The sequence below is a fragment of the Pleuronectes platessa genome, chromosome 3, assembly GCF_947347685.1.
Source record: "Pleuronectes platessa chromosome 3, fPlePla1.1, whole genome shotgun sequence".
Lineage (NCBI taxonomy): Eukaryota > Metazoa > Chordata > Actinopteri > Pleuronectiformes > Pleuronectidae > Pleuronectes > Pleuronectes platessa.
In genome coordinates, this window is record NC_070628.1 from 13,548,962 (window position 1) to 13,563,717 (window position 14,756).

General features: G+C 43.6%; 1 protein-coding gene across 1 annotated transcript in view; it reads left to right on the top strand.

Annotated features, from left to right (window-relative positions):
• slit2 (slit homolog 2 (Drosophila)) overlaps window positions 1-14,756 on the top strand; it is an 86,355-nt gene that overhangs the window by 45,205 nt on the left and 26,394 nt on the right. Inside the window, exons 5-11 of the mRNA XM_053419418.1 lie at window positions 7,012-7,083; window positions 8,256-8,327; window positions 10,013-10,084; window positions 10,336-10,499; window positions 10,960-11,098; window positions 12,810-12,881; window positions 13,049-13,120. Coding sequence (XP_053275393.1) covers window positions 7,012-7,083; window positions 8,256-8,327; window positions 10,013-10,084; window positions 10,336-10,499; window positions 10,960-11,098; window positions 12,810-12,881; window positions 13,049-13,120 — 663 coding nt within the window. The remainder of the gene's footprint in view (window positions 1-7,011; window positions 7,084-8,255; window positions 8,328-10,012; window positions 10,085-10,335; window positions 10,500-10,959; window positions 11,099-12,809; window positions 12,882-13,048; window positions 13,121-14,756) is intronic.

The window sequence follows — 14,756 nt, forward strand, 5'->3', positions numbered from 1 at the left end:
GATGTGTGAGGGAGAGCGGGAGAGAGAAATAGAGGAGAAGGTAAGAGGGATAAAAGAGGAATGGGCGAAAAAAACAAGGGGTGTTGTAGAGAAATGTCAAGAAGGATGAGGGATGGACTAGAAGGAATTGACGGAGGAGAGGTGGAGATATGAGTTGTGACATTAAAAATCTTCGGCTACATTCAGTTCCTGTTATTTTCTTCACCGGCGCAAATCGGAAAAGTTGAGTATTATTTCTTTTTGTAAAGACTTTATACTAAATTTTGATGGGCGGCACACACAGCAAGTTTGAATTATTTTTATTTAGTCATTTTTTTGCTAAGGTCCTTTTTGTGTTTTCAAGTTTTATTCATAATTGTTGAACAAGCCACGTTGGTTTAGAGATCAAATTCAAACATGTGCCTCTTTTATTACATAATGTAAACATATCTCACCTGGATTTGATGACAGATTGTTGCAGATATTCAATATGTCAGCTGACAGGACAAGTTAACTGCAAACCACTGCTAAAGAATCCTTAGGAAAACCTTTGCATAGTTTATGTTTGACAAATTATATTTCTTATATTATTTGAATTATGTATTACTCTCAAATATCCGTATTAATATCAACCTCAAAAAGTCCATTTCAGAGTTAAACTTTGTTGCCTCTGGGTTAGCAAGGCGTCAGTATGAAATATGTATTCAAGAAATGAGAAATATATAATTGTGCTTCTTTAAGAAATCTGAACAAATGTTAAAAACAACAGAAGCATTTATAAAAGAAAAACCTACTAGGCGATTGTCCGTTTAAGCGATGTTGTACTATTGCCAGTTTTCAAGTACTTAACAGTAATTTCTACTTTTGATTATGCATATTTCTACTACAGCTATATATATATAGTTACACCAGACAGCACAACTGGCTTTGCTTCATTCCCTTTGCTCAAGCATAATCTGAAATTATTACAGAAATAATTGCATGAAGAAAAGTTTTTGTAACATGAGGCCAGCTGCACAGTTCAGTCCTTCTGTTGAGGCAACTTTGAATTTTATATCATTTTCAAATGTTTAGAGGGAAACTATGTCCCCATTACTAAGTGCCTCTCAGCTCTCCTCATATGCAATTATTGTATTACTGTACAATTCCTCCTCCGTGTGAGTGTGTGTGTGTGTGTGTGTGTGTGTTTGTGTGTGTGTGTGTGTGTGTTCGTGTGTGTGTGCGTGTGCAACAGATGTATTCCTCACTTGTCTATAATTACACGTGTAAACATTTCTGATGATGTCATGGTCTCAGAACGCTGACTAATCTGTTCCTGAGCTGGAACGCAACTTAATCAGTCTGTTTTCACACACACACACACACACACACACACACACACACACACACACACACACACACACACACACCAGCATACACCACCTTTATTTGTTCAGCTTTATTATTCTATCTGTTCATTTTTCAACCCAGATGTGATCAGACATGTCTGCTGAAGACGTTGTTTCCTCAGCAACAAGACGTTTGTGTTACAAGTTGTCACGAGTGGCGTCTTACGGAAGACTTTGTTAAGAGCCCACTATACAAAATGATTGTTATCTTAAAGTGCAGGAGCTATTTATGTAAGAAACCTGGAGGCAGAATGTATCATTTCTAGCAGACAATCTTCCCGGCCTTCCTGTCTGCTCTCAGAGTTTAAAGGAGTAAAAAGATGAAAACTCCTGAGCAAAGCAGCAAGTATAATAACACAGCTGTTACCACAAGAGCTTTGTAAACTGAGCACGCCGTATCATGGAGTTCACACACACACAAACACACACACACACACACACTCACCTTTCATGGCAACCTGCCATCCCGGGTTGCCAGTCACGCACACACACATAGGGGACATCCACTCTGTCAAGTCAAAGTGTCCCTTAGGTGTCCACCCTGGTGGAGTAACCATAGCAACCCTCCTACCTGGCATTAAAAGTGTGTGTGTGAGGCGTGATGGTGAATAAGGGAAACGGACAATGAGATGGGGAGAGAGGGGGAGAGGGAGGGCGACTAGAGATTTGTCATTCACGAGCAAAGTCAATATTAGTTCAGAAGAGACTGAAGGAGGCGGATGAGAGAGGAGGGTGTCTGTGTGTGGGAGGGTGCGAGTGATTCTCTGGAACGAGAACATAGTGACAGCACTTTTTTTTTTTTCATGTCATGTTTCTGCACACTTTAATATTCTGCCACACAAGATTTCCAGGATGCACCGACTTCAATAAAACACAACATCACACACGTTCCTCCACATTCCCAGGTGCCTGCAGCCCCGGCCCAGTGTGCTCGGTAATCCTCGGCATTGTCTCCGGTGCGCCTCCTCTCCTCCGTTTCCTCTCTCTCCCCCTCACCTCCTCTCTTTTCTTTGGGAGGCTTTCTCCTCCTAATTGCTCACACAAGTGGGATCTTTGGGGGTCCACTTCACGGCACACAATCCCAGTTTCATCTCGGCCTTTCTCTCTAGCTGTCCCGTCCTAACCACACCTCCACCAAGAAACAAAGCCTGTATCCATCTTATCTCCTTCATTCACATTTTCTCCATCTCTTTCCTCACTCTCTGTTGTTTTTTTATACTTTCCAGCTCTTTCGTTGCCCATTCACACATTCTTATAGTTAATCGGATTAAGATCTCCGAAAGAGATTTGAACAAGATGATTAGTTTACTGCTCTGCCAACTCCGACTCATAGCGTGCCACACACAAACACAAGCGGTCACACATGGGTCCGCGGGAACCGCCAGTGTGCCGGACCTGGGAAGGATCTCGTGGCGGTGGTTCTTGTACAAAAGAGGTTCAGAAACTGTATAACAGTAGGTGACAGAGAGGGAGTGTGTGTGTGTGTGTGTGTCTAGTATGAGAGAGAGTGAGAGAGAGAGAGTGGGGAGGAGGGAGGGTGAATGTATGAGAATTAAGTGCTGCTCTTTCATGCCCAGGTCTTCTTAGACACGCAGGGCGTCAAAAGCCCCTCTCACTCTGAAAAGACCCTTTAGAAATGCAGCACTAAGCTCTTAACACTGGAGACCTGACTCTGTCTCACAAACACACGTACACACATACACACACACACACACATACACACACACACACACAGACACACACGGATCCTGGGCCACCAGAGGTGAGAAAAACAGTCAAATTAAAAAAAGTTAGAGAAGAAAAAGGAAAAACGTCTGCTGGGACTCGGACTCTCAACAATATTAAAACAGATAAATCTCTAAATCTGCCTCCTCTCTGTGCAACACAATCTGCTCAGCATGATCACATCACTGTGTTTTATTCCAGGCAAACTCACAATTTAGTTAGCATCGACTTTTTGTGTTGCGAAACAACTGAATAAGCATTAAATAGGAATTAGCTTGTGGCTCGTATGGCTCATGTTTAACAAATCTAAGACTGCTGAGTATTTGGTGCGTTCCCATGTCGACCAAATCCCCATGAAGATCGCAAAGTCATCAGTAACTTCACTGACATCGAAGATCTGTGACCACAGAGAGGGTTGCAGTTTCTCAACAATACAGCTACACAGTCCCAGCCATGGCATAAGTCAATGTTTTCAAAAAGCTCATTTTACCCAACTGCTCCAAAAACTGGAGGCCTGTATTTTTTGTATTTCTTTCTCTGGAGAGAAATCTCAAATAGCTCAGCTCTGAGCCTGATAGACAACAGGTTAGAGTAGATAGAGAGAGACAGCTGACAAATGGAGAGAGATTTGACAGAGCAGACTGAGGAAAAAGGAAACAAGCTTTTCAGTCACTGTACCTCTTAACCTTTTTGTGGAAATATATAGCCTTAATGCAGAGGGCAGAAATGTTGAAGTGTCCTTGAGCAAGACACTGAACCACCATCTGCAAGTTGATAGATGACTGATGAAAGATGACAATTCACACACACACACACACACACACACACACACACACACGCACACACACACACTCTCACACACACACACACACACATACGCACAGGGCTCAGCAGGAGCCTCTTTTAATGAAGCTAACCTTCCAGTTCAGCGGGTTTAGGCACAGGGGCAGAGGTGAGGGGTTAAATCCTGGGGAAGTCCGAAAACAAGACAAATTGAGGGAAAGAGGAAAAGCAAAGACACAGAGAGGAGGATGAAAAGGGAAAGATCGAGGGAGAGAAAGCCACAGAAGCAGGAAACCACACCGTGGGTGTGATGCCCACTAAATGATTCAACTAAAGATCAAATTGAATCAGGTGCCCTGGCGCCAAACTCTGTAAGAAAACCCACTCTTAAATCTCTGAAAGTCAGTTCCCTGGTTCGATTTACACTTAGTATTCACCCAATCTCCCTCTCTCCCTCTCCCTCTCTCGCTTAGTCTCCCTCTCTCTGGTGGTCTGAGGGATGAATAGGGTTTAGAGTTGCCTCCTTCCACTTCCTTCAGAGCTCTACACTAACTCAAACTGCCGATCACATGTGTACGCAATATGCAAGTCTATGGTCTGCATATATTTCCTGCCCTTGTCATAGATCACAGGGACAGAGCTACGTTAAAAAATCCATTTCCAATCATCTCACTGCTCCAGAAGATAAATGTGCGTCACACACACACACACACAAACACACACACAGACAAACAAAAACACACTACTCCACCTCTCTCCTCTCCTGTTGAGCTGAGGGACTTTACTTGCAGCGGAGTCGTGTGCTGTATGTTCCCAAGTGAACATGTTAAGTGTGTGAGTAAACACACTGTGGCTTCGATTATTTACTGTGCCCTGTCGTTTACACTGAGGTATGTGTGCAGCCTAAATGTAGACACACAAACTGTCAACTCTTCACGTATGACACATTAACACAGTTTGTGGTGATTCCTGCATCCGATAGGCATACATAGTGTGAGTGTGTGTGTGTGTGTGTGTGTGTGTGTGTGTGTGTGTGTGTGTGTGTGTGTGTGTGTGTGTGTGTGTGTGTGTGTAGGGTTAGGGTTAAGGAGCACTTTCAGAATATTTGTTTGGTTTTAGAGTTCCAGTGGTTAAAAGAGCACAGCTGCTTTCCAAACCCCCCTGGTCCTGTAAAAACAGTATCAGGATACACTCTGACTTGATTCAGACCAGCCGCCGTGTGTGTGTGTGTGTGTGTGTGTGTGTGTGTGTGTGTGTGTGTGTGTGTGTGTGTGTGTGTGTGCTCACATTAGAAGAAGCACACGCGTGTTTGTGTTGTGTGTGTGTGCCTGTAAAATAGCCTCTTTTTCATCTGCCTCTGTTTGTAAAGTCTAAGTCCAGGATCACGTTTTCTGATCCCAGCCTCACAGAATAATGCCTGATGTGCAGTTACAGGCAGGTACAGGTTCACATCCTAAAATGGTTTGCATGGGATATTTATTAGACATTTACATTTTGTATTTACTCCATAGAATTATGAGCATAAATCAGATTAAGGGGAACATTTGAGATCTTCTTTCAACGCCCGTCAATAGACCATAATCTAAAACTGCTACATTTAGTGTAATTTGGGGGGAAAGGTACTAAGAAAATACTCAAGTTTGAAAGGATGGAACTAGAAAACATATTTAAGCCATTATCGTAATTGTGGCTTCTATTGGTCGACTATCAATGAATCGCTCCAGACGTGGATGCTGAAAGGCTACGTTTGGATTTCAGTTGGACAAGATAATTATCCTCATCTATCTTCCCCAGTCTTCTGAACACCGCAGTCTGTAGTTTTCCTTTAGATCTGGAAACAAATGATCACAGGTTTAGATGCAGCAGGTGAAAGCGCAGGTGATAGACGATACCTACGACTCTGATTATATGATCACTGACACAGGAATGTGAGGAATGTGGCCGGGCATTAGCCGTTAGACGATTTCTGCCTCGTGGAGGTCACTGCGACACAGTCGGGGTCAAGAGAGTGAAAGGTCAAATAGTCTGTCTGGAACCTTGGTCCGTGTCGGCGGTAGACAAAACACGAACTCACACAGCCACACACACACACACACACACACACACACACACACACTATCGAGCAGTGCCTTTCCTTTTTCCAGCTAAGATGTTTCTCTGAAGTTGAGATGATGAAACGATAAAGTCTGATTTATTCAGTACCTGCATTTTACATCCCGTAATACATCTACATCCTGCGGACAGCTGAATCCATTATTGTGTGTGCCTGTGTGTGTGTGTGTGGGGGTGTGTGTCTGAGTGTGTGTGCGTGCGTGTGTGTCCTTCACTAAATCAAGTTGCTATACCAACCAGTGACAGCATGTGTTTCACTTGGCAGCAGATTTGATCTATGTGAGACACCTGGCCGTGCATGTGACTATATTTATGTACTAATGTGAGTGTGCGTGTGCGATAACATTTATTAGCACACACGTGTGTGTGTGTGTGTCAGTCACTGCAGTTAATTTATGGGTTTGTTTTTGTTTAGCTTTTTTTACTGTATCCCAAGCTGCAGCTTAGTTAAAGTGGCTGAACGCTAAATCTCTGTAAACCCCAGTGATCATACTCACACACACACACACACACACACACACACTCATCCATCACTCACTCCTTAAAAGCAGAGGAAGGTAGTGGCGGGGTTGATGGAGAGATGAGTGGGAGTAATGAGAGGAGGAACGGAATGCTGGAAGCGGAGGTCACTAGTGCCCCCTACAGGTTCTTTAATAATTCAAACCCTCTTATTACTGACTTGGATGGATGCTCAGAGCAGACAATTGAATTGCGTCTGGCTCCAGCTACGTGGACACTTGTCAGGGGAAGTGTGTTTTTTGTGTGTGTGTCACTGAGAGATGAATAGAGACAACTGATTATATTTGGCGAAGTAGTGCTCTGTGTGCAAAGAACTCAATTTTGCAGATGATCCGTCTGGCTCTGAAGTTCCCCCGGTGCATTTTGAAGATTACATCAAGTACTTGTGCTGCAATGCAAGTGGCTCGGTGACAGCTTGGCTTAACTCTCTGCCACCTTCTTTTTCTTTTTTTTCTCTCTTTCTCTTCTCCCCCTCGTTCTTCTCTACATCTCTCTATCTGTCCAGTGATCTCAGCGAGAACCAGATCCAGGGGGTCCCAAGGAAAGCCTTCAGGGGAGCTGTGGAGATCAAGAACCTGTAAGTGGCATTGTGCATGTGTGTGTGTGTGTGTGTGTGTGTGTGTGCGTGTGCGTGTGTGTGCGTGTGTGCGTGTGCGTGCGTGTGCGTGTGCGTGCGTGTGTGTGCGTGCAAATGCGTGTCTCGCCATGTTTGCAGCCCCTGTGTGGTTGTGCATTAATATTTCATTGTGTTAAATGTCATCTGCCTCCTGTTTGCTGTATTGACTGGCACTGCTGCTCATTAGCAGCCCTGTGTGTGTGTGTGTGTGTGTGTGTGTGGGTGTGGGTATGCAATGGACGTCAGTAGCATTTGTGTTGTTTTTCTCTTTGCCTTGCCTCAGTCATGGTTCTGATGATTAAAGATAATTGTTGGTCATTTCGCAGGTAATTGCCCAGCAGTAATTCTATAAATATGGATATTTACAACTATTTTGCTGCATCCTGGTTTTTTTCCACATCAGATAATTTATTTTGAAATGCCTTGCAATTATTTTAAAAGGACAGGACAGAGTGTCTTTGCCTGAGTGTTGTGTGTGTGCTTGTGTTTAGGGGGTAAAGACTGGTGGTTTTACTACATTAATGCGGCCCTGTATACAGGTGTATATGGTTTGAATTTAGGGTTAGAATTAAGTTTATGTTAAGGATGAGGCATTACGTTTTTGGTGTTATGGTCAGGGGCTAGATAATGCATTTTGCCAATGAAGGGTCCCTGAAGAATAGTTTAAGACAAGGTGGTGTGTGTGTGGGTGTGTGTTTGTGTGCGTGTGTGCGTGTGTGTGTGTCCCTGAGCACACATTAGCACGCGGGTGACAGCACATGATTTACTGTCCTTATGTCTTAATTAAATTGTTTCAGCAAAGCGATTCTGAGAAAGGGGGGGTGGTGGGGAGAGAAGGGCGAAAGAGGTAAAGAGCAGCGCATACAAATGAGACGTCAGATTGAGGAGAGCAGGAGGAGGGAATGGATCCAGAGATAAGTACATGGAGAATTACATCTGCAAAAAAAGAACAAAGAGCTCAGGAGACAGGAGGAAAGCGGAAGAGAAAGTGAGCGAGAGGTAGAGAGCGGTTGTTGACTTTGTTCGGCGGAGTTGATGCATATTCATCTGTGGCTGGCTGTGCTATAAGACACCTTTACATCTCTACCTCCTTTTTTCCTTTCTTCTGTGTGTGTGTGCGTGTTTGTCTGCAGCCAGTTGGACTACAACCACATCAGCTGCATCGAGGATGGAGCTTTCCGAGCGCTGCGTGACCTGGAAGTGCTGTGAGTACCTGTTTATTCAGTGGTCCCGCTGTAACGGGCTGGTTGAAGAACGCCAACCGCGGTGGGAGATGGAGCAGCTAATATCCTCGTTGACCTTTAAAAGACTGCATCGCCTGTGCAGCACTTGGAAACTGGACGCTTTCATATTTCAATTCAGATATTTCACTTAATGCATGGCTCCGTGACTGTTATATTTAGTTTATTAAAAAGGTCACCATGTCATTAGTGACATTAAACAGACTTCTCTTCTGTCCTAAAGTCAGTAATGACGATGGTCTTAATGACATATGTGAATTTTCATCATATTGTGATGTTAAATGCAGAGTTTCGTTCACTGTTAATTAACTAGAAACAACACAATATTATACTTTGAATGCTGAGCTGAGTCAGATCAACTTCACTGACACCTACATTTTTTAAACATGAATTGTTCCACTGTTCATTCAGAAATGCCTGTTCTCGGTAGGTTACCAGAAACAATGGGGACAGCACAAGGGAAATAAGAAGCTGAACTGAACCGGAACAAAACACGTTGTGTAGTTATCAAAGTAATATTTGGAGTTAGGGCCTTTGCATATTAAAGGCGATTTGAATAAATGACATGAATTTAAGAATAATTCGGAAGCGAATTTCAACAGTGCTCAATTTAGCAAATTAATTATAGGATAAAATGTAAATATTCCAACTCGATGATGATCTGATTGTTTTATTTATTGGGTAAAACCAATGAAGAGAGGAGAACTTGGTGAGTTTCACTAGTTCAGCTTAAACTGTACCACAACCTCTTCAGGACGTATTTCAGGATGTCTGTGGGAATGTTTGAAGAGCGGCTGCAGCAGCTGGCACCTCGATCCCAGGTTCTACTGAGTATTTGATTTAACGAAAGTCCTATTTGTTTAAGTGGGCTCCATCATATCGAAGACAACAATAACTTTGAGCCCTGGCTAAAGACAAATAGATATAATGAGTTGACAAATAAACGTTTTATCTGACTGGATAGTGGATAGTGGAGGTAGTGCTTTTTCTTCTACTATTACTGCTTCAGATAACATGGATTCTGATTGGTTAGATGACGGGAGCATAACCTTGGAAAAGTTGACCTTGGTCCGAAATTTTTTTTAAAAACCTTTGTGGAATTGCATTGACTGGATAGGGGTTCAACAAATATCAATATCATGCGAATTAATAATGTGGAAAAACGTGTCTAGTGTGCAAATGCCTTTAGGGTTATCTCAAATCATACAAAAATACATTTTTTTTGTCGGGATTTACTATTTAAAATGAAACTGATTAAATTAATCTGTGCAGTTGAGTCCAACCTCTTTACACTCAAGTGTAGATTTTTACTTCTGCATTGAATCAAACCATAGTTAGTGTAGCTGTGTACCGAACACTGGAGCCTGACGTGCCTTTTCCTTGTAGACTCCATCTTCTCTTCCTTGTCTGCGTATGTAGTAAATAGGACTCACTTTTCACCTGCCTCAATCAGTTCAGTCGTCATTTTATCACCTCCACCGGCGTCCTATCTCTTTTGTGCATTGCAGTCATTCCAGTAAAAGTAACTGTTGTTCAACATCTATTAGTCTCTGCTTCGATTCTTCGTAGAAGCATAAAACAGGTTTAAGTCACTTCTCGATTTTCTGAATCTAAGTGGGATGTTGTTTTCTGATCTTTTCTCTCCTCAGCACCCTCAACAACAACAACATCAGCCGACTGTCTGTGGCCAGTTTCAACCACATGCCAAAGCTCAGGACCTTGTAAGTGTCACCTCAGAGTGTTTGGTTCACACTGCGGCCCCGAGCACGGGGGATTTCTCTCATCCGTCTCTAGTTGTACAATTCATTGATCGACCTGGAACTTCCTCCTCTCTCCCCCTCCACTCCCACTCCCTTTCCTCAAATATTTCATCCCTCCATTCCTCAACACCCGGTCTAACCACTTGTCGATCCCCTCTTCTCCCCATCCCCTCTCATCCCTCCGCCACCTCCTCCTCCCCCCCCCCCCCCAGTCGCCTGCACTCCAACAACCTGCAGTGTGACTGTCACGTGGCCTGGCTGTCGGAGTGGCTGCGACAACGCCCCCGTCTGGGTCTCTACACACAATGCATGGCCCCGCCACACTTGAGGGGACACAACGTGGCGGAGGTGCAGAAGAAGGAGTTTGTGTGCACAGGTAGGGGAGGCGATGACGTGATGATGTGTGGACTGTTTGATGTGTTGTTTGCTTCTTGACTTTCATCCGCTTGCTGTCTGACTGTGGCAAAAACACATCCTTTGCTTTGTTCCGTTTGCTTTTTTCCTACTGTCCTTTGCTCATGCTTTTCAAGATGAAGACGAAGGCAAGTACTCCTCTTCCATTTCTTGGCATTGCATCAACCCTGCATTTGATCTAATATGTAGAGTTTTTTTTTTAGACTATTTTAGATAAAAGAGAAGCTAATGCAAGAGCGCAAATGACACCTTTGACAGGCAAGGACGCTGTCACATTAAGGGAAAGTATCTCTCTCTCACCTGCCCACTTGCTATGCTCTGCCTGCTGCTTCCCACTTTGATTTTCCTCCTTCGCCTCCGGGAGTCACATCAGCCATCACCTGTAACCCATGGAAATCATTGGCCCCTTTGTCTCTGTGTAGGTCACCAGTCGTCATCATCCACGTCCTGCAGTGTGTTACAGTGCCCGGAGTCGTGCACCTGCAGTAACAACATAGTGGACTGCAGAGGGAAGGGACTGACAGAAATACCCACCAACCTGCCTGAAACCATTACTGAGATGTAAGACACGCACTCGTATAATGAGACACACACACACACACAAACATCTGTTCTACTCTACATGCATATACATGTGCTCCTGCTCAAATCTCCTGTAGTCACACTCGGTGCGGTGATATTTCACTTGTTCTTTCCCCGCGCACTTCTCCATCTCCTCTTCTTTTGTCTCTCTCCACTTCTCTCTTTCTGTGCACTAGAATAAAACCACACGTCTGTGAAATGAGAAAGCCTGGTCATGCAGCTCTTCCCTGCTTAAGAAAATAATAAAGGGATGAGGGAGGAAGATTTCAAAGGATTAATCTGAAGGACAAGAAAGATCATATCTCTGTTTAGAGGGAGCATCGAGAGGAGAGGAAGGATCACAGCAGGCACGTTTAAAAGGACGTATCTGTCAGAGATATAGACCTGAGACATAAGACTTAAAGAGATAGATCTCCCAAATATTTTAATTCACTCTTTATCTACTCAGCTCTAGGCCGATGGAAGGGTGTGGGAAGTGTTTGAGTCATCAAAACACTTTTGGAGATTCAGGGGTAAACTGCATTGCAACCAAATCCAATACAATTTAGTTAAATGGTGGCTGATTCTTAAAAGGCCTCCATACTGCTCCCTTGGTGTCATCCAAGCGTCCTTAAGCCCAGCCATTCAAATTCGACTCAAGGCAGCGCCTTTTACACCGTCTATCAACCAATCAATGTCAAGTATAGGTAGAAGTAGGTGATGACGACAGGATGTACACATGTCATACAAAGGTCTTAAGTCCACTCCCTAAATCGAAATATGAAACAAAAACTAAACAGATCAAATATGAACACTACAACAAAGAAAACAAAGACAGGACCTGTTAAAGAATGATTTAGGACATGACCTTGACCTGAGACTTGACTTGAGACCAGCTTTGACTTTAGAGAGGAATTCAAACTGTGGTTGATTCATCTGAGACCAGAGACGCGTGTCTTGTCATCACTGATATAAGAGTCGGCTTGAGACCGATGCTGTGAAAGGACTTTGCAGCTTGGGTTGGACAAGTGTGGGGACAGGAGACACTGGTGTTGAAACCTGCTTTGAAAAGACTTGACTCGACGGAGGGAAGGGTCAAACAGAGGAGAACAGCAAATGAAAAACAAACTCATTTTAGGGAAATGCTTCACAATCAAGTGCTTGGTTTGCAAATCATGTTCCGCCGCCTTTCTTGTCACGGTGACTGAACATGTGAAATGTTTACAGAACGTTTGTTTTGGTCTGTTTTCCCTTTTGTATCCCTCCTCCTCCGCTCTCTCTCTCTCTTTCTCTCTCTCTCTCTCTCTCTCTCTCTCTCTCTCTCTCTCTCCCTCTCTCTCTCTCTCTCTCTCTCTCTCTCCTGGCTTGATTTGTTTGGGCCTGACTGACGCGGAGTCTGACTGGCACTTAATGGAACACTGCCCAGATCGTTACGTGTTTGTGTGTTTGCGTGTGAGTGTGCGACTGTACACATGTTAAAAATGGCAAAAGATCAAAGAAATGTGGCAGACTCTGGCAGCGGTCATCAAAGCGTCTTATCTGGAAATGTTCCCCTCGGCCAGAGGCCCCGGGAATGAACCGCAGTCAGCGATACAGCAGAGATAGCTCAGTGATGGGGGAATGTTAATGTCTTTCCTTAATGCTCTGTGTGTGTGTGTGTGTGTGTGTGTGTGTGTGTGTGTGTGTGTGTGTGTGTGTGTGTGTGTTCCAGCCGACTGGAGCAGAACGCCATCAAGGTGATTCCAGCTGGAGCCTTTTCTTCTTATAAGAAGCTGCGCAGGATGTGAGTAGATGAAGAGACACGTGTATTGTTCAGCCTGTCAACTGTCCACAACAACCTCTGATCCTGTCCTGTTTGTGGTCGTTGTTGTGTTTCCCTTACTGTGTCATTCCCTCCCTCATTGTCTCTCTCTTTCTCGTTTCCTTTTTCTTTTGCTCCCTTCTTCTCAGAGATTTGAGTAACAACCAGATATCGGAGCTGGCTGCGGACGCCTTCCAAGGTCTGCGCTCCCTCAACTCTCTGTGAGTACTGCGTGACATGTTTGTATTTACAGTAAGAAGCAGTTTACGCAAAACAGACAAAATATCGCAGCACAACCTTTTTAATCTCAGGGGGGAAATCAAATTCTTCTCAAATCTTTAGGCCGCCTCAAAAACCTTCTGTTTATGACAACTTGTGTTTTCTTTTCTTAAAATGTTTAAAAACAAAATGAGAAGACAGGGCTACGTACACAAACAGAAGCATATTTTAGAGGTGGAGCCATATGATCATATTATCCCAGAAATACTACGCTTCCTGCCGACCACACTGCTCTGGAGTTTTCGAGCCTCTAAATTGGAATTTTCTAACACTGATGGTCCAATTTTAGTTTGAAAACTAAGTTTGCACTGTAGCCTGGACGGACAAAGACCTGAGACATTTGGAAACAATGATGCAGTCACCAGGTCTCCTGTGGTTCTGCAGATTGATGATGATGTTTCTAATCTGTCATTATCATCTTAGTTGTCTTAAAGGACCAAAGAAAATCAGAAGGCTGATGCCATATTTCCCATTTTAACAAGTTTAAATACACAAGGATTGGCAAGTTTTAAACTGATATTTTATCTTATTTCAAATATCATGCGTTCCTGTTTTGAGTGAGTATGGAAAGTTTTACCCATGATGAGTCTGTGTCCCAAATTACTCCTCACCAGCTCCACATCATACAGAGGAGGGCAGAGAGAAGGCAAAAGGATAATGTTTACAAAGTGTTCTCACCCTCAAATTCATTGCTGCAGTGTAACTTGACTGCATGTACTTCTTGCCCTATTGGACTTCATTTATAATTTTTTGGAGAAAGAAATAATGACCAAAATTGTAAAGCCAAATCTATGAAATAGAATTACCCTTTAATTTTAGCACAATTGCAGAGCAAGTGAAAAAAACAACACACCAGGTCAAAACCAGAACACCATTTTCAAACCATTTTAGATGCACTCTTGGCGTCTTCCTCCTCAGCTTGACTCTCTGGTCACAACGTCTGCTTCGCGTGTGAAGCTGTGTGCAGGAAGATGGAGAGAGGGAGCAGAAGAGCGAGGGATTGAGAGAGGAAGAGAGAGAGAGATGTAGGGTTATTTCATGAAGGAGTTATATTAAGGTCTCGTCTCTCCAAAGTCAATAATTCATAAATGCTGAATTGCTGAATGGCGGCTTTTGCCACCTCATTACACATTCACCACAGAGAGAATGGGACACACACATTCATGCTGACACACCACATACAGTATGGCTTTCACATTAAGCTGCAGCGTGTGCTCGTTGTGTATCAGGGTTTGAGTCTGACAGGATGTAAATGAGCCATCGAGCCTGTGTGTGTATCCACGGACGTGTTCTGATCCAAACGTGGACTTCGTGGTCGTTACAACAGGGAACATTTTGCACGTCCACTCTCGGTCACTCCTCGAACAAGCTGTAATATTTTGAATTTATTCTTGTTTTTTAGCCACGACTTTAGCTCGAGGTGTCTAATGTTGAAGTTCATACTCAGTACTGTACGCTGACAGGGACTGTAAAGACTCCTTGTGCTGCAGAGGCCCACTGGTTTACGAGATGGAAAACCACAAGCAGCTGAGGTTTTTTACTGAAACTCGAAGCTGCAACACAGTTTTTAAAAATGTT